This window comes from Giraffa tippelskirchi, chromosome 9 (genome assembly GCF_054371585.1).
Source record: "Giraffa tippelskirchi isolate mGirTip1 chromosome 9, T2T-mGirTip1v1.2.pri, whole genome shotgun sequence".
In the NCBI taxonomy this organism is placed as follows: Eukaryota; Metazoa; Chordata; class Mammalia; order Artiodactyla; family Giraffidae; genus Giraffa; species Giraffa tippelskirchi.
In genome coordinates, this window is record NC_137283.1 from 33,569,653 (window position 1) to 33,594,830 (window position 25,178).

The 25,178-nt window shown below is 44.8% G+C and overlaps 1 protein-coding gene across 6 annotated transcripts in view; it reads left to right on the plus strand.

The window, feature by feature from the left end:
• The window catches only part of LRIG1 (leucine rich repeats and immunoglobulin like domains 1), a 539,770-nt gene that overhangs the window by 451,788 nt on the left and 62,804 nt on the right, over window positions 1-25,178 (plus strand). For 4 of the 6 annotated variants that reach the window (XM_081528432.1, XM_081528434.1, XM_081528428.1 and 1 more), the window contains 2 exons: window positions 12,433-12,504; window positions 23,090-23,164. Coding sequence is in view for 4 of the 6 variants with exons in the window: in XM_081528428.1 (XP_081384554.1) it covers window positions 12,433-12,504; window positions 23,090-23,164 (147 nt within the window). In the remaining 2 variants the exon portion in view is untranslated. The remainder of the gene's footprint in view (window positions 1-12,432; window positions 12,505-23,089; window positions 23,165-25,178) is intronic. The other 2 variants (XM_081528429.1, XM_081528431.1) reach the window with 1 other exon arrangement.

Consider the following 25,178-nt stretch of genomic DNA (forward strand, 5'->3'; position numbering starts at 1 on the left):
TGCTGAGATGGGAATTGGATGGCTTTTGTCTCTCCCGAGCACTCAGAGGAAATGGAGTAACTTGAAGTCCACGTGTGTTTCTGAGGTCTCTTCAGCCTGTTAATGGGGACTCCATAGGAAGCCATGTAGGAATGACTTTCAGTAGAGCTTTTAACTGCTTTTGCTGGTGATTTACTTTAAAAACAGACTCATATCCCATAGATAGTAACAGTCATTATTTGGTTGAGATATAATTTAGCAGAATTCACCATTAGGATCCCTCCTTTAAGACACATCTTTGGGAGTAAATGACCTGGAACTGCAAACTCTGAAGAGGCAGGGGGGTGGAGGGTGGACAGTGTGACTGTGAGAAGCTGGATGTTAGGGTGCCCTGGGCCTCAGCAAATGTCAGTGAGCCATGTGGAAGAGAGAAAGGATCTTTTTTAGATACATTGTGTTGTTGTTCAGTCACAGAGTAATGTACGACTCTTTACACTCCCATGAATTGTAGCACACCAGGCTTTAGAAACTTTGATGAATGACTAAAAAAGAGAAGAAGCAACCAAAGTTTATTGTAGCTCTGTCATTTTCACTGACAGTTCTGCATTCAAAGTAGTAAAAGTTTAGTATGTCCAGGGTGCAGGTCACCGGCATCATCTGGTTCTTGGTGTCTGTAATCTCAGTGAGAAGGAAGGCCCCATATTGCAGCGGCAGAGAACACTTGGTGCAGAAGCTGCACTGAAATGCCTGCCACCTGGCTGTTCCACCTGGACTGACTTGGTCTCTGCTACGCCATTCCAGCAACCAGAACCAGAGAAGTCACCACGGCCCCAAGACAGTGATGTGGATGGGCTTTTAATTTCATGGTGTTTGTGTGACATCTGAGCATCATAGAAACAAAAAATTTTGGCTTCTGCTGAGCATTTCATGACACACACAAACTCTTAAAAGCCCAGCGGAAAAATTGACAGAACGAGAACCCAAGTCGATAAGCTAGCTAATAAAGTCAGCACCTTCACTGTTAGCCAGGAGGCTGACCTTTCCAAACCACATTTTCTTTAAAATACTTAATTCAATCCCTCGTGTTCCTCCCTGTAATACAGCGGATGTGTTCTTGAAAACTCGTGGGTAAATTCAGTGTTTGAGTTTGGCTGACTTAGACCGGGGATCTGGTCTTTATATCTGAGTCATCTTCAAGTTGGGAAGTAGCTGGGAAATGTGGGAAAGGATGGGAAGATAAACCTAGAAGGTAATATTTGATTCTTTGCAACCTAGAAGAGGATACAGAAAACCGAGAAGACAATGTTTGGTAATATTTGTGGGAACCTTGCTCTCCATCAGCTTGTAATGCAGAGTAACGTGGTAAATGCAAGTAAACCTAGATTTTTCTGCTAGCTTTGTAGCTTGTGGATGCTCCGGATTTGCACAGGCACAGAGAGATGCCTGAGACTTTAGTGAATGCTCAGTGTGATTTCAGTTGGAAAAATAAAAGATGCATGTAAATTCCACTGCAAGCTGGCAGAGGATTCCAGAGAATACCTGTATGAATGTCTGGCTTTCCAGAGAAGTTTTCCTTATGAGCAGCTCTGTTCTGGGAAAGTAGTTAGGCCCACTTACGTCATTTATCCCTTAAAATTTTTTGTGTCAGATTAGGAAAGATATGCTGATAACATTAAGGTATACTTATTTGTAAAAATGTAATTACTGGGGAAAAAAATCATTTCCTTCTTACCCCTTTACGGGGGAAAAAAGGCAACTTACCATGTCGGGGATGGTAGTTTAGTCACTAAGTTGTTTCTGATTCTTTGTGACCCCGTAGACTGTATGTATATATACTGCTCTTTTGTAACCTAAAATTATGTTTGCCTAAAATGACTCGTCTAAATACTTTTTTAAAACAACATCAGCAGACTCTGATCATCACATGTGCAGAGTTTAATTTTCATCTTTTGGCAGGCATACATTTCTGTAATGTGAAGCTTGTGTACTATTTTTTCATTGATTGAATATGTTGTGAAGTGAATTTTCAGAAATGAGTATTAAAAAAGCACAGAATGAATGCCTTGATCTTTACCTGGTTCAGGAAACATCTAGAGAAGAGTATTTAGAATGGTGTGTAATGACTCAGATGGTGGAAAGGGTGTTTTTGTTTTTTTTTTTCTGATTGATATGTTCTTAATATTTCAGTATGTGTCTCTTGTACTCAGGGGAAGTAATCCATTATTGGAGGTTTCATTTCTGAAGAATCTCGAGTCACTGGTATAGGATTTCTTTACCCTTTTATCCCAATGAAATCCTCAATTATATCTTCTGCCAGCAAGACAAGCTTGGAATCTGGCCCGCCTGTTCTTGCAACCAGGAGTACCTTTTACGGGGCTATGTTAAAATAGTTCTTTTCCTCCCTGATAATCATAGTCCTCCCAGGGCCCTTAGGTGGGGGCATGAAGTGTGGGGAACCATTCTGTGCTCTGTGGGGAAGCATTTCAGTGTGTTGCAAAAGGAAATTGATCATAGTATACGGTTGTGCCACCATTTATATAGTTAAATTTGTTTGGGTGACACATTGAAAAAACTGTTGCTACAGTGTTACATCTTGAACAGGTCAACTCAGACTCAGTGAATTTCAAAGCCCCATCACACTTTTACTAAATACCCTGTATTTTGCAGTGATGGGTCACACAGGAAGCTAATCTCCTGAAAATGAATATTTGTAGGGACAGAGGTACAGGTGGAGATTTTAAGACAGGAAAACAGTGATCTGTGACCAGAGGGGCACTGGTGGACTCCACAAAGCACTTGGCAAACCATGGATTCCAAATTTATCCACTGGATTAATGTGTCCCTCACTTCCTGTCCCTTTTGCTCGGCTTGTTTTAACTACTACAGAAGCAAGAGCCTCCATTTCCTGCCTTAATACAGCATGGTTCTCATTTAGGAAAATCCTCCTCCATTTTTTTTTTTTTTTTTTTAACTGAAAGAACTCCAGCCTCTTGAGTGTGTTGGTGGAGGTGAGCCCACATTCTTGGGGCACATTTTAGAGCCTTTTTAGGTCCTGATTGATGAGCCCTTTGCTCTCGCTGGAGCCCTGGTGCCTTTGGAGGAGGAGAGGTTGGTGGGGGTGGGAGGGCCTGCCCCTGAGGCACCACCACCCTCTGATCTACAGAATGGCTGGGCTTTCAAGAGGGAAAGATGAAGCTGTGTGTGGAGTGGTGCCCAGCAAGGGGTGATGACTTTGGAAAACCCATAGAGCATAAGGACAGTCTGAAAGGGCCAATGTGTGATCCCTCTCCAGAGATGATAAAGAAGAGAATAGGTGAGGAGACTCGAGACTCCTGACCGCTGACCGCCTCTGCCCATTTCCAAATCAGTGCAAAGTCACTTCTCTAATAGCAAAACCAAGTGACAGCTGTAGGTGCTTCTTCCCTGCTGGGGTGTTCCTGGGTATCGGTGTCTTTGTGACAGGTTTGAGGGGGGTTGGGGAGGTCAGCCTGTGGCCAGCAGCTATTCTCTGCCCAAATCTTCATTGTTTGTGAGGTCCCCACCAAACTGGCTCAGACAGTAAAGCGTCTGCCTACAACGTGGGAGACCCGGGTTCAATCCCTGGGTCGGGAAGATCCTCTGGAGAAGGAAATGGCAACCCACTCCAGTATTCTTGCCTGGAAAATCCCATGGATGGAGGAGCCTGGTAGTCTACAGTCCATGGAGTCGCAAAGAGTCGGACACAACTGAGCGACTTAAACAAACACCAAACTGCTTAGTTGCTGCAGTGACTGGAGTGCCTCTTCTTAATGAAATCAATTAATCTTTCATTGTTAGTGATGCACAGACTGTATTTAACAAATGACTATTACGGAAAAATTGTGTACTCCCCCAGTACATCCTCCACAATCAAGCACAAGACTGCTTAAATGAGAGAGCCATTATCATATCCAATTGCTTTCTCTTTTTACCCAAGCTAAGATTTGGGCAGGAAAAGCTGATCTTAGGATCTCCTGTTTTAAGGGCTGTTGTAGAAATCAAATATTGATTACTTTTGGTGATGGTGGGCCTCTTGAGCGTTCGGGTCAGAACTTGAAGTAGATGAGCAAGGAGATTTTCTGTTGCTGCAGGAATCACCTGTAATGACCTTGTAATAATGTTCACAATGGACCTGGCATTGGGGTTTATTATGGTTAGTATAACCCTTGACTTAACTGCCTGCAGGGTTGTCGCTCTGACAGCATGGGACTTCATGCTCTTCTCCACTTAGCCTGCAACCTTTCCTGTTTTGCCCTTCTCCTTTCTAGGAGCTCCTGACTTGGCCTTTTTTTTTTTTTTTTTTAATCAATGCCTTACTGTACTTTTCTGGCCTTATATCCTGAAAGTCTTCCTTAAAAGCCATGCCGTTCTGCTGCTGCTTTTCCAAATTTAGCGAAGGTCTTGCATTTTCTGATAAACCTTCTTCATCACAGCTAATCTTCCCTGCTCTGAATGTCTCCTGGACTCCATGCCAGGAAGACGAACCCAGATGCTTGCAGGGCCAGGGAGATACTACAGGTGAGCAAAGAAGTCCTGAGGGAGATCATAGGAGTGATGAGGCTTGTGGTCAGCTGGGTCCTTGCTAAATAATGTTAACGGATTGTGCTGTCAGCATGCTGGCCCTGTGAAGACAGGCAAATGTTCTTCCACTGTGTTTTGCTTTGTTACATTTTTTACCAATTGAAGGTTGTGACAACCCTGAACTGAGCAAGTCTGTAGGCTCGATTTTTCTAGAGCAGTATTTTATAGTTAAGGTATGTTCATTATTATTTTTTAAGACATAATGCTGTTGCACACTTGATGGATTATAGTATGGTGTAAAGACACAATTTTGTATTTACTAGGAAACCAGAAAAATTGTATGATTTGCTGTATTGCAACATTTGCTTTATTGCAGTGGTCTGTAACTGAACTCACATTATCTCTGAGGTGTCCCTGCAATTTCAAGAGAAGCTGAAGCTTTTAAATTTTTGCGGAAAACTTTAGGTCTCTCCAAATACCATTTAGTCAGACACGAATTTCCCTGTAGCTCACCTTTGGCCCAAGAGCTGTCATTTTGCAACTCCTGGTTCATCATTCCCAAGAGGCTTGCCCTGTTAGAGCCTTTGGGTGGAGTTATTTGGTTCAGGGTCTTATCTGACCAGTAGGTTGTAAACTCTTCTTTAAAGTCACGAACTAGATCTTATCCTGATTTGTATTAGAACTTAACCTAGGCGCGATATAGACTATAGACCAACACTCAATAAATATTTGTCAAACTTGACATCTGCTGGGTGCTATAGGACAAAGACTTAAACCTGCATTCAAACTAACCACAGGCCCTGGTGAGCTGTGTGAACTGTCAGGCGTAGAAGCACACTTAAGACCAACAGAATGAGTCACACAAGGCTGACTTCTGTCAGATAATGTCTTAAGCATCAGAAGTCGGAGACCCACACTCATTTCTAAAGCTGGTTTTAAACAGTGAGTGACTCTGGCTGTGGATAATGGCTAGCGTGTAATAACTCTTGTTTTGAGTTGCTTGTAAGCCTCATTTGCATATAGAATTATCTGTGTAACATTTTCAAAAGTCAGAATAACTGTGACTCATTACTGACTTTGTTCAATGTTAATGACCTAAAGCTGTCAAGGTGAGCTGTTAAGTATTGAGTTCTGTCCAGTGATTTTGCATTTGATTATTTGCTGAATGTATTTCTTTTTCTGAGCCTCAATTTAGGGAATATGTGGTTGATCACCTTACAGAAGGAACACAAGTATAAAACCACCTTATGCCTGGTAATTCTGGGGTGAGGATATCAGAGGAATGATAATCTAGTTTAAAATACAGTTTTGTCATTGTTAAAATAAACCTTCAATGTGTATGATCAGGCCTTTCACTTATGGCTTTTGGTTAATGAGGGGAAAGTGTTGTAATAGGGGGAAAAAAAAGGTAAGGGCATCTGATTTCCTAGATTTAAAAAGAAATTTCTTCTCATAAAACCTTATAATGTGGGCCTAAGGAACACAGTGTGGTGATTTTATTGGATCTTGATATGTACTACACATAACTGCTCAGAAGGCAAAAATGCAACAGAAACAGCCTTGAAAGTTTAAGAGATTAAATGACTGTTACAAGTCTGTGTGTTCTTCTTCATTCACACCCCTTGGGAAAAAGACTAATCACTTTTTCCCAGTTAGTGCGAAGCAGATGACTCCTTTTTTAATGGATGGCAGGCAGCACCCTGTAAGGTTAAGAGGAGATATACAGCCAAAGCCCACAGGTTCCTGAGAAAGAAGAGGCACCCCAATGTGCTCAGCAGATGGGTTGCTTTCCGGCTGCATTCTTCGCTTTAGCGAACATCTGAAAGCTTAAAATATGCAAAGTTCTGTTTTGTTCAGGTGCCCAGACAGGGCCGAGTAGTGGGAAATTGACTGGCCTGGAAACCAAACTGAATGGGAAAACCTCCTTTCCCATAGGATTCCTGTCACAGATGTGTGGCCAGTTCCTTCCACTTTGGATTATTTTTCTTCATAAAGTTGAACAATACAGCTGTGCGTGGCACTTTCCTTCCTGTGAGAGGTTTTGCCTGTAGAGTCAGTGGTCTGTGAGCAGTGCCTGTTTTTGAGGGTAAAGTGCTATTGACATTGTCTAGTGATGCTAGGGTTGTCTCCTCACCACAACTTACTCAAAAGTAAGTGGAACGTTTTATCCCTCAGTTTCCAAGGAGTCAATGAATTATTGTTTGCCAGCTTTGAATAGTGTTGGCCAAGTTTGTAATATGTGGTTCTGGTTGTAATCCAGAATGGTGCTGGTCAGATTATGTCGATAACTGATAAAGCCTATAGAATTACATTCAGAGGGCATTTTTTGATTTGAGTGTCTTCCTCATGGATTTAGTTTTCAAAGCCCTTTTCTTCTGTTGGGATTGGTTAAGAACTGTGTGTGCCTGAAGGACATGCGCTGTGATCCGTGCCCCTCCCCCACCACGTTTTTAACAAAGCCTTTGGGCTTCCCTGGTGGCTCAGACGGTAAAGAATCAGCCCGCGATGCAGGAGACCTGGGTTCAGTCCCTGGGTTGAGAAGATCCCCTGGAAGAGGGCAGGGCAACCCACTCCAGTATTCTTGCCTGGAGAATCCCATGGACAGGGGAGCCTGGTGGGCTACAAGGCCATAGGGTCGCACAGAGTCGGGCACGACTGAGCCACTGAGCACAGCTGGTGCTGGATTCCCATAGATTTAGATTATTGGGAAATTCAAATTTAGTTTTTAAAATTTTTATTGAAGAATAGTTGATTTACAATGTTGTGTTAGTTTCAGATATATAGCAAAATGACTCAGTTATACAAATATCCACTCTTTTTTAGATTATTTTCCCATATAAGTCATTACAGAGTATTGAGTAGAGTTCCCTGTGCTTATACAGTAGGTCCTTATTAGTTACCTATTTTATATGTAGTAGTGTGTATACATCAATCCCAATCTCCCAATTTATACCCCCACTTTACCCTCTGGTAACCAAAAGTTTCTCTTCTACATCTATAACTATTTCTGTTTTGTCATTTTTCACAGAATTAGAACAAAAAAAATTAAAATTTGTATTGAGACACAAAAGTCCTGAGTACCCAAAACAATCTTGAAAAAGAAAACTAGAGCTGGAGGAATGGCACTCCCTAACTTCAGACTATACTACAAAGCTGCAGTGATCACATTTATTTTTCAAATCCAACTTTCTTCCCTCCATGCCATTTCACTTTAAATATTTGTTGATTACTCCTTGTCAGTTAATGGAAATTTCAGGGATGATGGAAATGGCCTCTCCCTGCATTGTGCAGTCAGACAGTAGCTGCTAGCCACAGGTGGTTGGACCCTTGGATAGTGGCTGGAGACCCTGAAGTCCTAATTTTCTGTAATCTTGATTAGTTTAAGTATGAATGTCAGGGTCACACGGCTGGGTGCTGCTGGGTTGGAGAGCAGGGGCTTATAGAACAGTGGAGGATTTCTCAGCTATTTGAAGACTTAGCCCTTCTCATTCTGTGAGGTCTGGGTAGGGGGTCTTGCCAGGAAAAGGGCTCAGCAAGCAGATTATTGCCGTGCACTGTTGAACCCTTTGCTTTTCAGCTGCAGATAAAACCTGTCTAAAACTTGAGCCGGTCCCTGCGGAGGGGCCTCTTGCATGTTGGGCAAACGGTGGGCCGGACAGTCATCTCTCAGCAGATTAGCAGAAAGAGTACCTATGGCTGGGCTCCATTGTTGCAAGAGTGGTGCACCCTTTGTGCAAGAACAAGGGAAATTTGTGTTATGACAATGGCTGACAAACTGTTTAATGAAAGCTGCAGTTGGCAGTAACTAAATTCCCCAAGGTTTCTTTCCTCTCCGCTTTGCTCCTGAAAGGTGCAGAAGTGCTTTTGACAGCGTCTGTCCTGCTGATAGATGGATTGTTTTGACAGGAGAGTCTGAAACCTTCAACCAATAACACACTCAGATGTCGGGCCTGGTAAGGCTGACCGTATTTGCAGAAATAAGTGAGATGCCTTAGACGTGTGTGCCTGTCGGCTGCCACCTGAAAAAAAAAAGGTCTCTTAGGTAAAAGTTTTTCACTAATTAACTCTTAAATTGTTATTCAGACCCTTCTCTGCACAGTTCTTGGACCAAAGTATATGGATAACTTTCATGTTGGAGAAATGAACGTTGTCAGGAAATGTGGCAATCAAAGAGTTTAAAAAAAAAAATCTTTATATGTTATGCCAGGGTGTGGGTGGGGGATGTGACCATGTACACAGCAGCGTGATTCACAGTAACCAAAAGATGGAACCAACCCTAATATCCATCACCTTTTATAGGGAGAAACAAAATATGGAAGATACATACACACACACACACACAGGTGAATAATGGAATACTGTTCAGCCACAAAAAGGAATAGGAAACCATGACACATGTTACAGTGTGGATGCACCTTGAGGACACTGTGCTGAGTGAAATAAGCCAGACACAAAAGGTACTGTATGGCTCCACTTGTGTGAAGTACCTCTCAAGTCCAAGTCGTATAGATAGCATGTAGAGTGAAGGTAGGTAGCCAGGCCCTGGAGGGAGGGGAGAATGGGAAGTTAGTATTTAATGGGTGATGAGTTTCAGTTGGAAAAGATGTAGATGTGCTAGGGAGGGATGGATGGTAGTGATGGTTGTACAACAATGAGAATATACTTAATAACCCTGAACTGTACACATAAACATGGTCAAGATGGTACACTATATGTTATGTGTATTTTACCACAATAGGAAAATATTTATACTGAGAGTGTGTCTTCCAGAGATGAGCCAACAAGAAAAATGTCTGCGGATTTTACTTCAGATTGTGCTGGTCAGGGAGAAGAAAGTAAATATTTTCCCTGTTTTTTGATAAAGCAGTTGGTAATCACATAAAAATTCAGAGATCGAGCTTCTCTTGCAAGTGAAGGAGACTGGTCTGCACCCACCCTCATTTTGGGAACCAGGTACAAATGGCCCCTTTAGGTGGCAGGCAGGTGAGTGGACACTGCTGTGTCGGCCTCATTCCCTGCTTTGTACCAGGATTTATTTTTCAGACTTAAAAGCTCTTTGTCCCAAAGCAGAGCCATTCCAAGGGACCTGAGCCTCAGCCACCATGTTCTCTCTGTGTTGGTGATAGGCTCTGAGAGGAGAATTGCTCTTAGAGGCAGTCTGGTTGGTGATACATGACTTTTCTAGTTGATCAAGAATCGAAAAATCACTTCATCCAGGCAGACCAAGTGAACGCTTAAATTTCCACTTACAAGTCTCTTGAACTTGTTGCTACTTCCTGGAATCTCTGTGTTAAGTACTGATACTGTGTGGCTTCTTGATAAAAGTAGCTTATGGAATCCCCCTTTATCAAGTTGCCTTATCTAAAAAGCAGAATTTGTACAAGTTTTTTTTTTTTTTTTTTTACTTTATTTTATATTGGAATATAGTTGATTAACAATGTTGCATTAGTTGCAGGTGTACAGCAGAGTAGTTCATATGTTACAGTTATGCATATACATGTATCTATTCTTTTTCAAATTCTTTTACCAGTTAAGTTGCTACAGAGTATTGAGTAGAGTTCCCTATGTTACACAGTAAGTCCTTGTTGGCCATCTGTTTTAAATATAACACTAGATACAGCATTTTTGAAATGTAAATACATTGTATGTGCTCTTTAAGGGAAAAAACAGAGACCAAGGAGAGTTGTGATTTTAAATGCTTTTATTCTAATCCTGAGTTCCTAAAGGATCTGGACTTTTCTGGCCTGCGGATTGAGGGAAGTGATTTCCTTTCAGATTGTTCAGAACAGAGCCACCAGGTCTAGCTTGGGCCCTAGATCCTGTGAACCCCAGCTCCTGCCCTGGCCACAAGTCATTCATTTTGAAACTAGATCAGAGGTTGAAAAATGGTGATTCTCTTGTTAAATGTGGTTTGCAGATTTCTGTATGCAGAGATGTGGTCCACACGCACTGCCAGATTTTTACATAAACATTTAAAGAATTGAAAAGATATCACATAAAATTTCAGAGATCAGGCTTCTCTTGAAAATGAAGGAGACTGGTCTGCACCACCCTTCTTTTTGGAAACAGGTACAAATGGCCTCTTTAGGTGGCAGGCAGGTTGAGTGGGCACTGCTGTGTCAGCCTCATTCCACACCTGGCAGGTGACCACCTGCATCACTTGTCTACCCTTCCAGCTCTTGGCTTTGTGGTTTCTAAGTCTTTCTCTCAAGCCTGCTCCAGCTCAGCAACTCCCCATTACCTGTGATGATACGAATGGCACACTACCTGTAGACCCAGAAACACTATTTCTGCCCCACTTTGTCATGATAATATGCTCATCATAGGAGAAACTTTCAGTCCATTCAGTCCTTTCTGTGACAGAGAGAACTCTCTCCATTTGTGAATTTTCTGTTCCAAGTCTAACCTGTTGATTTCTGTGTAAGCATCTCATTGTAAATACTCCCAAGAACAGACAAGCTCACACTTGACTTCAATAGGTGGTTTAAAAATTACCACCTTCAATTTTTATGGTAACGTAATCCCTGGACAAATTGCTTTTAATTCAGGCTGTGCCCTGAACACAGATGTACCATTAATTTCAAGGGTGGTTTGACTTTTATTTAGATAAATGTCTTTAGTTGACAGTGAAATGGCTCTCAGCTCTGGCTTAGTATTGATTGGAATGTCTCTGGAGGAAGCTTAAAAGAAAGTTGCCACTTAATGTGATACTGGGCCCCTTAAGAGACTTTGAACTCTCAATTGGTAGTACTTGTTAATTGGCAGAAATGGCAATGGAATTAATAGCTGAGATGAAAAATGTTAGCCATCTCCTTTGGCACACACAGGACTGGATGTGTTTTGGTGGCAGAGAGTGAGGCACAGTGAGGGCCCGTGTGGACCACATTTGTGTGGATTCTGTTCCTGAAAGATCAAGCTGGTCTGGGTTGATGGTGTGCTCTGGGAACCTCAGCGGATCAAACATTGTCCTGCTTGGTCCTTGTCTCCCTCTGAGAATGGGGTCAGGGATGGGCTGAAGGGGAGAGAGATGTAGTTCTGAGTCATGTGATAGACGCTGTCATCTTGAGAAGGCTGCTGGCATGTGACGCTTTGGTTCACACCAGCGTGATTTCCTATGACACTGCTCCTCTCTCCGGCGTGATTATCACTTGAAATATGTATTCATCGACGGTAGGAATGCCATGTTCATATAAACCTTATGATTAAGATCTTACATTGCTCACTTATTAAATAGTCCTTTCAACTTTGACTATACATCCGAGCGAGTTTTGATCCTGAAGTTTTTGTTGAGACCAAGGTCTCTCAACCTCTGAATGTTACTATTAACAGTGAAGGCTGGATCTGTCCCTAAGGGCTGTCCTGTCCTTTGGAGGATGTTTAGCAGCATCCTTGTCCTCTCCCCACCAGATGCTAGTAGGATCCTCCCCTCCCCCTTCCCTTTAGTCGTGACAACCAGAAATATCTACAGACTTTGCCAAATGTCATCCATGGTTGGAAATCACTGATTTTTAGTCAATGAAGGATCAGACTCCCTTCACTGCTTCTTAATAGTGTTTGATGCCTTAGTAAAACATTAATTTTAAAAAATGCCATTTGATATGGTGCCAGGCATTTGGACCAGCATGATGGTCACAGAATCCCTCTGTCCATGGGATTCTCCAGGCGAGAATACTGCAGTGGGTTGCCATTTCCTTCTCCAGGGCTCTTCCCAACACAGGGATTGAACCCTGGTCTCCTGCATTGCAGGCAGATTCTTTACTGTCTGAGCCACCAGGGTTCCTTAAAATAGTACATGAGATGGGGGCAGTTATGAGTAAGAGGGATTATTTCTTCTGGGGAGGGATGGGTAGATGATTCCTGAATTTGGGAGTCTAGACTGAATTTTTTCTTTGTTTTTTGCTCTCCTTTTACCAGAAACCTGAGTTACAACAAACTTTCTGAGATTGATCCTGCTGGTTTTGAGGACTTGCCAAATCTCCAAGAAGTGTGAGTGCTTTTCCCCAAACTTCGGGGGGTTGGTGGGCAGGATGGCAAGCTCCTGGGGAAGACCCTCTCATGTGGCAGTGCTGCCCTCTCTGGATCAGCAGCCTGAACTTGTCAGAGGGGGCATCTGCTGGGGGCTGTTGGAGACAAAAGGTCCTGCCTACTTAGTGCTCCTTTGCTGAAGCCCCTCTCTTCTCCCTGGGCAGTCAGTGATGGATGTGTCCAGCAGGTGTGAGTTAACTGGAAATCACAGACCCACGGGGGCTGTACAGGCTTGTGGAAAGCCTTGGGGGCCAAGTGGGCTAACACACCTGGCTGGTACTTCCCCCAGTCCCCTGGGCACTAGAGCAGCCTGCTTTGCAGGGGCATATCAGCCAGCCCACCCCTTCTCTTTCCCAGGAATCCAAGGTATAGAGGAATGGATGGTAATAAGGCTGGTAATAAGGCTGATAATAAGGCTGATTTTTCTCTCCCGACCTCCAAACAGAACTAGACATTACTGTCTTTAGAATGCTAGGTTTGCTGTCTCTTGCAGTGTCCTTTAAATCAGGCCTCAGTCTTTTCTTCTTCCTTTTAATATAAGGAATTCTGCTTTTAACGTGAATGTTAGAGTTATTCAGGATTTTAGTTCCTCGAGAACTTCAAAGAAAAGTCATGCATACCCACTGCAGAAAATTTGGCAACTGTAGAAATATGGAAAACAAATTAAAATCACTAGTATTATCACCCAAGGCTAAACATTGTGGACACTTGGTGGAAAATATATACTTCTATGCATAATTTTGGAATCAAACTGTATTTATACTGTGGTTTTACATCTCTTTCTTACTTCTCCTTACTTTTGTAAATACTTTGTCATGTAAATTAAAAGATTTTTACTATCCCATTTCAATTTTTATGTAAAGCTACTTACACGTGAATATTTCATAAATCATTCACCCAGTGCTCCTGTTGTTACTCTGTTTTTAGTAGACATTAAGTGCTTTACATATTTTACTTGTTATATGTAACTGATAAAAATCCTTGTTTATTATTTTTTGATCCCATTGTTGAGGGTTTATCTAAAGGAAATTTAATCAGATGATGCAATTTGTTAAATACTTGTGTTCTCTACCACCATCTCCAGATTCTCCAAAATGCTGTCTATGATTTCTAGGTCTGTTTAAAGAAGGTTCCAACTTCCCAAGTTAAAGGAAGATGAGAGTTGTAAGGGACCCTTGGAAATACTTTGTCCAGGGCCCTTATTTTTCCATAGGGTCATAGTGATTGGGACTAGTTTAGAAGTGGGTCATTATGTAATTTACTGTAGTAAAAGACCACAGACTGGGTGACTTAAATAATAGCAACTTATTCTCTCAGGGTTCTGGAGGCTGGGAGTTCAAGATCAAGGTCCTGGCAGGGTTGGTTTCCTCTGGGGCCTCTCTCCTTGACTTGCAGATGGCCACCTTCTTGCTGCCTCTTCCCATGGCCTTTCCTTTCCCTGATGCCTCTTCTGTGTGTCCAAATGTCCTCCTCTTAAAAGGGCACCAATCATACTGAATTAGAACCCATCCATATGACGTCTTTAAAAACCCTTTCTCCACATATGGTCACAAGCTGAGGTACTGAGGGCTGGAACTTCAGCCTAAGAATTTTGTGGGGGTACAGTTCAGCCCACCACAGCCACCTGAAATGATAAACCCAGCCCATCAAGGAGCCGGTTTGGACCATAACCCAGTGCTTTCCCTTGATCCAGGCTGTCTTTAACACTTGTGGTTACTGTATTCAACTTCTATGTGTTGAGTCTCAGAGCTTAGTGGTTTCTTTTCGAATTGGACAAAACAAAAATCACAGTATTTCTTAGGGCATCATTCAGGCTTTCATTTACTATTTCCTCGAGTACCTCTTATGTGCCAGGTGCTGCTCTGCTGCTGGGGGCACGGGACTGAATAAGGCAGACAGAGAGAGCTAGGGTGGAGGTTAGGTAAGTGAGGCATTCGCCGGTGGTGCAGGATTGAAGGGGCTTCTAAAAATTCAGCATTCGAGATAAAAGGACATCTTAATGCAGTATTTTTAAAAAGCAAAATGAATGCTAAATAATAAAATAATACTAATCCATGATGGATAAAAATACAAAAACTTTTAAGTAAAGTCTGAATCAGCTTAACTGATTATTTTTCCTTTTGCCCCAGGCTCCTGTCTGGCTTGACGGGGCTCTGTTGCTGATCATATCTTGGTTTGAAAACTTACACACTCTGCTCTGAATGAGTGTTGTTTTGCGTTCACTTTCATATTTTAAAAGTGCTACATTCAGATATTCTTTATCCTGGCTTCGTAGTTTTCTTGGTGGCCCCTTAAATGCTGTTCCCGTTTCCCACAATCCTGGCACCTCAGACAAGCCTTGCCTGTCACAGAACCACATTAAAAAAGGGAAAGACATATGGGGAACAAGGAAGCCAGGAGACTCACTAGTCGTGCATGTTTGGGGGCCTAGAACAGGGTCAGGGAAGGATTTTCTTCTTTGATTTTGTAGAGGTAATAATGGAGCTGGAGTGCTCAGGGTGTGACTGACAGGCAGATCAAGCAGATGTGAGTGGTGTAGACAGGATGAGCTGCAAATATAAGACAAGGCCCTCAAAGAAGGACCAAGATGAGGGCCATTGTGCCTGGTGTGCTGGTGTGCATGAGGGCGGGGTGTGTGGCCATGGCCTGGGTCCCATGGGGCCCTGGGGGTCGTGTTAGGTTGTGGATCCAGTGTCATCGGCCCCACCATAGATTGGGGGCACAGTTGATGCTCCCGTGAGCCTTTTCTGTGTTCTCTCTAGCTCTCTCTTTCCATTTGTTCCTTCCCTGAACAGCCGTCCAGTTTCAGTTGGTTTGGTTCCCTTGACCTGCGGCTTTTAATCCCCCTTTGACTTGGTGCTTTTTTGGAACTTAATCCCCGCCCAGATCTAGAACAGAGAGCATCTGACTTGCACCTGTCCTTCACTGGGGATGCCGATTAGTCTTAAAAATAAATTTCCCGAATCACAACAGCACAGCAATGACAGTAACACCACACTCAGCCTTAGGGGAAGAGGGCTTCACTTCATCCTGACACCAACTCTCTGTGATTTAAATTCTTTTCTTTGCAGTCATTTTCTCCACTTTACAGAGGAGGAAATGGAAGCTCAGAGAGATTAAATAAACCTGTGCAGTGTCACCTGGCTGAGAAAACTGTTGGTCACTCAGTTGAGTGTAACTGTTTGCAAGCCCATGGACTGTATCCCATCAGTCTCCTCTGTCCATGGAATTCTCCAGGCAGTAGTACTGGAGTGGGTTGCCATTCCCTTCTCCAGGGGATCTTCCCAAACCAGGGATCAAACCTGGGTCTCCCACATTGCAGGTAGATTCTTTACAGTCTCAGCCCCAGGAAAGCTGAGAGTTGAACTCAAATATGTTTGATTTCCAGAGCTGTGCATTTAAGCCTGAAGCTGCACTGCCTTCAGCCCCCACCCCCTCTTCCTAACCTGCAACCTTCCACCCAAGATTTTAAAAGGATAGAAAGTCCAGTGTTTTATCTCCTCTATCACTTCCTGCATTGGTCTTCTCTATCGAGGTACTGAGTATCTCCTCTGATTCCTCCAGACTCTTTGTCCAAACCGACATCACCCCATCCAAGCTCACCTTCCCTTCTCCCTTCACATTCTGGCTTTTTTCCTTCCCCTGAGCTCCTTTTGAATTTAGGAACAGAGTGAGACTTCTTGACCCCGTCGTCTACCTTCTCTCTACTGTGTGTGTCTTCTCCTCTTTCTCCAGCTGATGCACTCAGGAAAGCTGACCATAGCTGGCTATTATGCTAATAAAAAGCCCTCCACTCCTTATGGTCATTTCTGCATTTTCAGACATTTGTGGAGTGGAGGCCTGGGAACCTGGCTGCAATTGCATAGCTAGTAAATGGGGGAACGGGGCCTGGAGTCCCTGGTCTCACTTCTGTCCCAGACTCTCTGTGGCGGCACAGCCTTCCCGGGAGTGGGAGTTGTAAAGAGAGGGATCACTCCTTGTGAGTACAGGGTGATGTACCGGGAGGATGCAAGTTTGGTAGCAGGCAGACCTGGCTTGGAGTCCTGCTTCTGCCCCTTACCGGGACTGAGTCCCCGGACAAGTTACTTCTTTCTGTGCTGCCTCTGGAACATGGGCATAGTGACGTGTTATCCAGTTACAAATACAGTAACTATTCATTGGATCTGATTTCCAGAGCGTTGTACACGGGCAGGGCTCTGTGCTGTGTGTTTAGTCGCTCAGTGGTGTCCGACTCTCTGCGACTCCATGGACTATAGCCCACCAGGCTCCTCTGTCCATGGAATTTTTCAGGCAAGAATACTGGAGTGGTTGCCATTTCCTCCTCCAGGGGATCGTCCTGCATTGGCAGGCAGGTTCTTTACTACTGAGACAGCTGGGAAGCACAGGGGCACACTGTATATTATTTCTCTTCTGCTACTCAACCCCAGAGCCACCCTCCACAACCTCCCGACCCTGCTGAGCTGGGTGGCTTGTTAAGAAACAAATCCTTGGAGGCTGATAGGTTGAACCCTTTACCAGCGTGACCACCCCCGGTCCCCAGTGTCACACTGTGGAATGGATGACACAAATTCCCCAGGGCCCAGAGCAGTGGAACTTGTCATTGATAAAGATCCAGGCCTTTCCTGAAGGGAATCCTAATACATCGTGCAGGCAGAAAGAGGCAGTGAGGAGCAATGGGTGGGGAGATGGAGGAGGATATTAAAAGGAAAAAAAAAATCACAGTGGGCACACAGTTGCTTCTAAATTAATTGGGTCTTCCAGGGGCTGTCAGTTCTCCTGAAACCTACACAGCCACCAGCCACCACTTGAGTCTGGAAACCTCAGCATGAGGGGAACCACAGGCTGGCAAAGCCGTGGTTGGTGGTTTAGCAGTGGTTTTATTTTGGAGGCCGGCAACCGCAGAGCATCGCGGGCCAGTTGGAGAGAAAGCGAGCCGGTTGGGGGCCCCCGGAGGACCTGAGGATGTTGGCGCAGCTGCCGCCAGACCACATGGTTGTCACAGCCCACAGCGCTGAGGAAAGCCCACCAGGGAGAGCCTCCAGCCAGGAGTCCTGGACTGCAAGGCTCCTCTATTAATAAGAGAGGGGCTATTTATACCGTTCTCCTTCAGAACTGTGCTCGGATCGCGTTACTGCTGCCTGGCCCGGGAATGCCTAACGCGGGTGCTGCCGTGTGCTTTCCAGGGCCGTTGACCTAAAAGGTTCTGAAGGCGCCGAGAAAGGCTGAGCATGCCTGCCTCTGGGTATTTATGGCTCACCCTGTGGTGGCCCAGGCTTCTGCTGCTCCTGTGTGTGCGCGCATGCGGTGTGTTTCAGGGGAGGGTTGAAATCATAAGGGGGTATCATTTGAGGCACTGCTTTTTGGCTGTGAGTCACCACCACCTGTTAAGCATTTACTATATATCTGGCTCTCTCCTAGGCTGTTAGATTTAGTGATTTCAGCCAGATCCTGCCAAAACCGTATGAATTTGGGGCTTGTACTTTGCCCATTTGGGGGAGAAGAAAGCTAAGGCGCAGTGAGGTTCAGTGACACGCTGAAGGCTGTTTGATGGGTGCGGGGTGAGCTCAGGGTTAAATGGACCCGGGTCTGTCTGATGTAAACATTTGAACTGTATCATCTCCTCCTAATAATCCCTGCTCTGCTGTGCGGTCACTGGGTCTCAGTTTCTTCTTTTAACGTGAGGTGATGATTAGAGCCTTCCTTCAAGGGTTGACGTGTTATTCAGTGACACGTGGCTCGGAAAATCCTCCGCACAGAGCCTGGCACACAGAGAAGTGTTTGCCTTTATTGTTGTTTCTAAATGTTGACTTAGAGGAACTGTATTCTGTGTCATAATACTGAAATACCTGTACCTGTCCAGCTGGTATGCAAAGTATCTGCTGCTGCTGCTAAGTCACTTCAGTCATATCCGACTCTGTGCGACCCCATAGACGGCAGGCAGCCCACCAGGCTCCGCCGTCCCTGGGATTTTCCAGGCAAGAGTACTGGAGTCGGGTGCCATTGCCTTCTCCGATGCAAAGTATGTCTTGCCAAAGTCTGTAACGTAGTCTGCCTTATTCTCGAGTAGCTGAAAGCACTGATAACAGCTATTGATGAAGTGGCCCTAACTCCTAAGTGGCTCCTATCTGCTATTGATGACTTTCTCCCACTTCAGAAACAAAACAAACTGATATGCCACTCCCTGGCCCAACTTTGACTGATATTAATGGTAGCTCACTTTGTGTTTGGAAACAACCAAAGTGTCTAGGAAATTAGTGAATCGACTACATCAGTCATAGTTCATTCATCGCAGCAGAGGAGCACTTCACCTCTGGTTAAGAGATTTAGGGAGATCCCCAAGATCTATTACTAAGGGGAAGCTGGCGCAGAATAGTCTGTGTAAGACACAGGCATCTGTGTGGAAGAAAACTGTGTGTCCATCTGCAGTAGCCTGCAGCTGGAGCTTCCTCTTGGAGGCAAACCAGAGGCTGGGGGCGGGGGGGGGGGGGCGCTTTCTATATATATATTCCTGGTGTTCTTTTTTTGAAACAATTTGGAATTTCACTGAGTACTTATATCAGCTATTCAGTAAGTAAATAGGGCCAAACAGTTTTTAAAAAACAGAAAGGGTTGTAACTCAGAGTGATCCTGTGGGTTTGTTTTTCATTGTTTGTTGATGCATGATTTGATTGAGGCAGTCAGTAATAAAAGTTCTCTGAAACATCCTTTTTAACATTCTGCATCTTGCACAATGTGAAAACTTCCTTTCACCAAGTCCAGTAAATGGAAGTTTCAAAGAGAGAGCTGAGGGGGCCTGGAAGGCTGGGAAAGGCCAACATCCAGGTTCTGCCCTGGGGAGTGGAGGGATGGGGAGGCAGTCTATGCAAAGCTCTCCCCCCATCCCACCCCATGCCTTTTTCACACCTTTCCCAGCTGTAGGGCTGGGCCATTGTTCATGGTCTGATGCTTCTAGAGCGTTTCTTGGTCCTAAATCATCAGGAAAAGTTTCAGTTATAGAAGCCAGATATTTAAGAAGAATTTTTAGGGCCTTTGGATGGAAGCAGATTTGGAGGGAGTGAGAAGGGGGGAAAGACTGCACAGCCCTAGATATTCAGATTTCATCAAACACAGTCCTAAATTTTGACAGCATCCCTATATGGGAAATAAAGAGGGAAACAGTGGAAACAGTGTCAGACTTTATTTTGAGGGGCTCCAAAATCACTGCAGATGGTGATTGCAGCCATGAAATTGAAAGATGCTTACTCCTTGGAAGGAAAGTTATGACCAACCTAGATAGCATATTAAAAAGCAGAGACATTACTTTGCCAACAAAGGTCCGTCTAGTCAGGGCTATGGTTTTTCCAGTAGTCATGTATGGATGTGAGAGTTGGATGGTGAAGAAAGCTGAGCGCCAAAGAATTGATGCTTTTGAACTGTGGTGTTGGAGAAGACTCTTGAGAGTCCCTTGGACTGCAAGGAAATCCAACCAGTCCATCCTAAAGGAGATCAGTCCTGGGTGTTCATTGGAAAGACTGATGTTGAAGCTGAAACTCCAATACTTTGGCCACCTGATGCAAAGAGTTGACTCATTGGAAAAGACCCTGATGCTGGGAAGGATTGGGGGCAGGAGGAGAAGGGGACGACAGAGGATGAGATGGTTGGATGGCATCACCGACTCAATGGACATGGGTTTGAGTAATCTCCGGGAGTTGGTGATGGACAGGGAGGCCTGGCGTGCTGTGATTTCATGGGGTCGCAAAGAGTCGGACGTGACTGAGCCTCTGAACTGAACTGAACTGAACTACACATGGAGACTGTGCCGAACGTCCCAGGGCCCTTCTTCGGCTGGCTCTGGAGGTGGTGCTGTTTTTGACCCGTCTCTATTTCAGGCTGGCGAATTGGTCATGTCTCAGCGGGAGTTGGGCCTTTGTTGCCTTCCAGCGGTAGTGTTCTGGTTTCAAGGAGGGACAGAGCGAGCAGAGAGCCAGTGGTGGAGGAGCTGATTGAGGTTTACTTGCAGTTCTTTTGAAGTAGGACCGAGAAGTAAGCTAGCCTTGCAGATCTCCTCTACACTCCCTCTGACCTTTTCATAAATCCAGCAACCCTGCTGAGATCAGAGCCTGCAATTTTTGCCTCATCTTGTTGACTCCGGGCTGAAGTCAGACCTGAAATGCCCTGTGTACCTTCAGCAATGTCGGCCACACCTGCACGCTCTGCTTCCAGCATTTTGGTCACGATTTGAGTTATGATAATGATGCCCACTTTCCTTGTTCAGTTATCATTCCTAGGAGTTAGGTGGAACAGTTTGTTGTGTATCCAGCAGGGTGGCCTGAGACCAAACTCATTCAGCCAAAGTTCTCCTGCAGAGAAGTCCTTTACTGACAGCTGAAAGACAGCTACCATGTTACTATGAGGTTATGAGCTTTCTGCCTGCTATTCAGGTGTGGCTCTCCTGTGGCTTGCAGTTGTATTTTGTTCACCTCTTGTCCAGGCCTCTCTCTCTCTCTGTCACCTTAGGGTGGTGACTTAAACTTAGAGACCTTACCTGTAAGGTGGAGAACAGTACTAGCACCTGGTTCCGAACCCAGAGTCTGACAATGCAGTTAACATAATGCTGTAGAGTTGCTGCTGCAGCTATAAATCAATGGAAATAATGGTTAAGAACCTGGACTTTGGGGCTTGACCCCCAGGGCCACTGCCTTTTACTGCTGGTGACCTCAGTTAAATTACTTAACATCTTAGTGATTCAGTTTCCTCATTGGTACAATGGAAATGTTAATGGGGCCTGCCTAGTAGGGCTCTAAGGACAGATTAATTTATTGAAAAGCCTTCAAGAGTCAGGCCTGGCACATAATAAGCCCTCAGTAAGTTAGCTGCCGCTATTATTATTATGACACCCCACCACCACCCCCCGCCCGGCATCTGTGTTTTAGAATAAATCTCTAAGAAATGAAGAGTTTGTAAGCAAGCTGCCTTCTTGGCAACAGGCCCTTGACCTTAGCTTTCCTTGCCCTGGTAAGATCTGAGGATATTGTCGAGGAATATGTACATTTATGGTACTGTGAAAATTTATTAGTAGAGATTCCGACAGATGGTGAGTTTTCAGCATCCCTGTACCAAGATGGGAAACGGATCACAGCAGGGGTGGAGAGAGAAAAGGTGAGACACAAGCAGTCTGCTTTAGAGGCAGTCTGATAAGAGACTGTTAAAGTAATTAATCGTCTACTTCAGCACACAAACAAGGGCCCTTTAAGTGGAGAAAGGCTTTGCCATGTGATACAGATCTGCTTTCTCTCCGCCAGATGCTTCAGTCATGAAGCTGTTGAAATAGACATTCTGTGTCCCTCAGTCCAGTAATTGCCAGGCTTCATCTCTAACCAGCTTTGGCACTGAAGAAAGCGAATGGGATAATTCAAGGCCTTTTCCTCCCCCTCCCCATTCATTCTATAAAAGATGGCAGACAACCAGATTATTCTATTCAACCAAATACTCGCTGTAAACTTGTATGAATACAGCTGTCATTTCAGTGGCCTTGTCTTCAAACCATAACTGGATGCTCTGTGTAAGACATACTGTAAAAAAACAAGAAAAAGATAAGCCAGCATTATCCTTGATTCTGCATCTCAGATACCATTTCTTTCCAGCCCGTTCCCGTCAAAAAGCCTGATCACCGTGCTTTGGCTATCCTAAGGATTTCTGGGCTCACTTTGCAAATCTGATTTTGGAGTCTCTTCCCCAATTTGGAAATACATATCCATGTAAGGAAGCTGGATTCCAGAGCCTCTGGGGATGGCCCGGGCAAGCTGTGTTCTGGTTTTTGGGCTTCCCCTTCCATTAAGAGTTGAGAATTGTGGAAGTACAGATATAGAATATTCAAGCGGGAAGGGAGCTTGGGGAGCATCTCTGGTCTGCAGAGGATTTTCAGATTGTCTTTGTGCAAAAGTATGTGTATATGTGGATATATTCCTGGAAGGCACGACTGGAGGCTTCATTAGAGTTCAGAGACGCTGCAATTGCGAATAGATGAGAACCTCCAAGAACCAGTCATTGGTTCTTGTGTCTCCAGCACCAGGAACCCCCCACAGGAGCGCATGAATCTGTGGCACTGGGTGGTGTGGCCCTGTGGTGAGGGCAGGGCCGTGCCGTGGACGTGTACAAAACAACTGGGGGAGGGGGGTGATCCCAGTTGGAGTGGGCTCTGATCCTTCAGCCCACAAGGAGCACTCTCAGTGATGGTCGTGGGGAGCTGTTGTTTCATGTCGTACATCTCAGCCTGTGTTCATAGTCCCTTGTCTGTTAGTCTTGATTTCTGAGCTAGAGTGGAAGCTCCTAGAGGACAGGGAACGTGTCCTTGGTGTGTTTATTCCTAAACTATGAGTATGGTACATAGTGTTTATGACCTGGCATAACTTCTCTCCTATTAAAAACTTGCTTTTAGATTCTCGTATTCAGCGTTTCCATAGCAGTTTGCCCATGGCCATTTTTAAAAAAATTTCCTTGTATATCTGATTTCATATGACTAATTTTAATGATTTAACTGATTCATTTCTTCTTGTTGTCATTACAGGTACCTCAATAACAATGAGTTGACAGCCATACCATCCCTGGGCACTGCCTCATCTCATATCGTCTCTCTCTTTCTGTAAGTGGTACCATTTGGGAGACCCCAGGCTGTGTGGGGAGGCTGTGGTATCATGTTACTGACATTGGGTATCAGGGAAGCTCGTGTTCCTGGGCTCATTGGAAAAAATGGTCTTACTGCATGTACCTGTAGTGATCATGACACATGCGTTGCTTGCTGTTTCGGGGTGTGTAGAATTAAAAACTGGAAGTTTTGCCTCATCTCTAGCTTGGCAGGAAATAATCTTTTTAATACCCATGGGTACTAAATGTCTTGTTCCTAATGGATAAGCTGGCAGTTTGAGTGCCTAAACTTAAAGAACTTAAAGAACACTGTAGAGCGATGAGACAGCAGGCTCATTTTTGTGGCAGTGACTTTGATAATGTGACTCAGCTCACTTTCAGGGCTTTAAAAAAAAAAAAAAAAAACTCACCAGGCTTCTGACATTAGCATAAGAGTAAGGATTTCTTTGTCATGGTCAAGTGTTACACAGCATAAAACCTGTCAACTATTATAGACAACACGCTGGAAATGAGAAAGGGAATGAAGGGACCTCAGTGAGGAAGAAAGGGAGATGCCCTGGCTATGTCATTGTTGGGGCCAAGAAGTACCCTGTGGGGTAGTTAAATACTGTGAGTTACCCCACTTCTCCAGCAGTCAGACGGAGGTGCTCGCTTGTTTGAAACTCACCTAGAGGTCTTTCCAGATACACCAGTCACAAGTCCAGCTCTTTTCTATACCAGCTTTTATTGGTAGCTTCCCCAGCAGAGCACCTCCCTCTTCACGCCAAATTTCCTGTTTCCACTCCACCCCTGCCAGTTTTTATTTGGTTGTGATTTTGCTGGTGTTATAACTCGTCCGCTCACTTGGAGGTATCTTTACTGACACTGACTCGAGCAGAGTGATTTGGGGGGAAGGCTTCATCTGTCCGATAACTAGCGCGGCTTACAGGTCTCTGGGTTTTCCTGGCTGCAGGGCCTGTGTTCAGAAGATGACCCAGCCTTGGGAAACACAGTCTCGGTTTTAACTCTTTTCCAGGTGTTGTGGGGTTGGGGAGCAGGGGCTTAGAATTGTGACCCAGCCCTGTGTCCTAAACAGACAGCTTAATCTCTCTGAACCTCATTTTCCTCATCTACAGGATGTGTTCCTGTTCCCCTTGTGTTGTACACATAGGGGCAGTGAGTCCAAAGTTCGAGGGGAGCATGAGATACAGGAAACTCCTAATGTGTCTTGCACAAGCCAGAATAGGTGTTTGACAGGTAGCCGCGGCTGCTGGCTGGTGGCTGGTTGTACCTGGCCCCTTGGGCCTTGGCATGATCTCACCTTTAAGGCCACAGAGTCTGCGAGTCACTTCTTGTACCTGTGAAGTGCTGGAATGATGCATATAGCTCTTTGTCCAAAAATGATCAGTCACGGATCTAATTTTCTTGTTGCACCTGTTTGGCCCGTGGTGTTCTAGCATCTGGAAGGTATTTCATTGCTGGTTAAGTGAGTTATCCATACCTGAGGCCAGTTTAAGACATGTCAATCCCTGATACGTCTATAGAGCAGCGCACCGGAAGATGGTTCTAATGCCTTGCTATTTAAAGGACTGTTCCTGGCCCAGCAGTGTGCTGTCAGTACTGAGCTCGTTAGAAGTGCAGACTCCCAGGCCTCATCCCAGTCCTGCTGGTCAGAAGCCGTTTTCACCGGGGCCCCTGGTCATTGGCCCACTCATTCAAGGTTGAGAAGCACAGCTTCCCCACCCCTTGTTCTTCCCTTGGTTGGGAAGCCCCGGCCACAGAGACCATCTTTATGTTACCAGACAGGAAGCCAAGGCTGCCTGAGCTCCTGTACGTTGCACGATAGAGAGCTGCACGGAGACTGAACACAGATGCCTGTGCACGGCCCCCCTCTCCCCCCACGGCGGGCAGGAGTGTGGCAGGTGACTGTGACCCGCCCTGTGCCCAGACAGGCAGGGCCCCCCATTTGCCCTGAGGCCTGTGGCGCTGTGAATCACTCCTTGCTCTGCTGACTAAAAGTACATTTCTGTTCC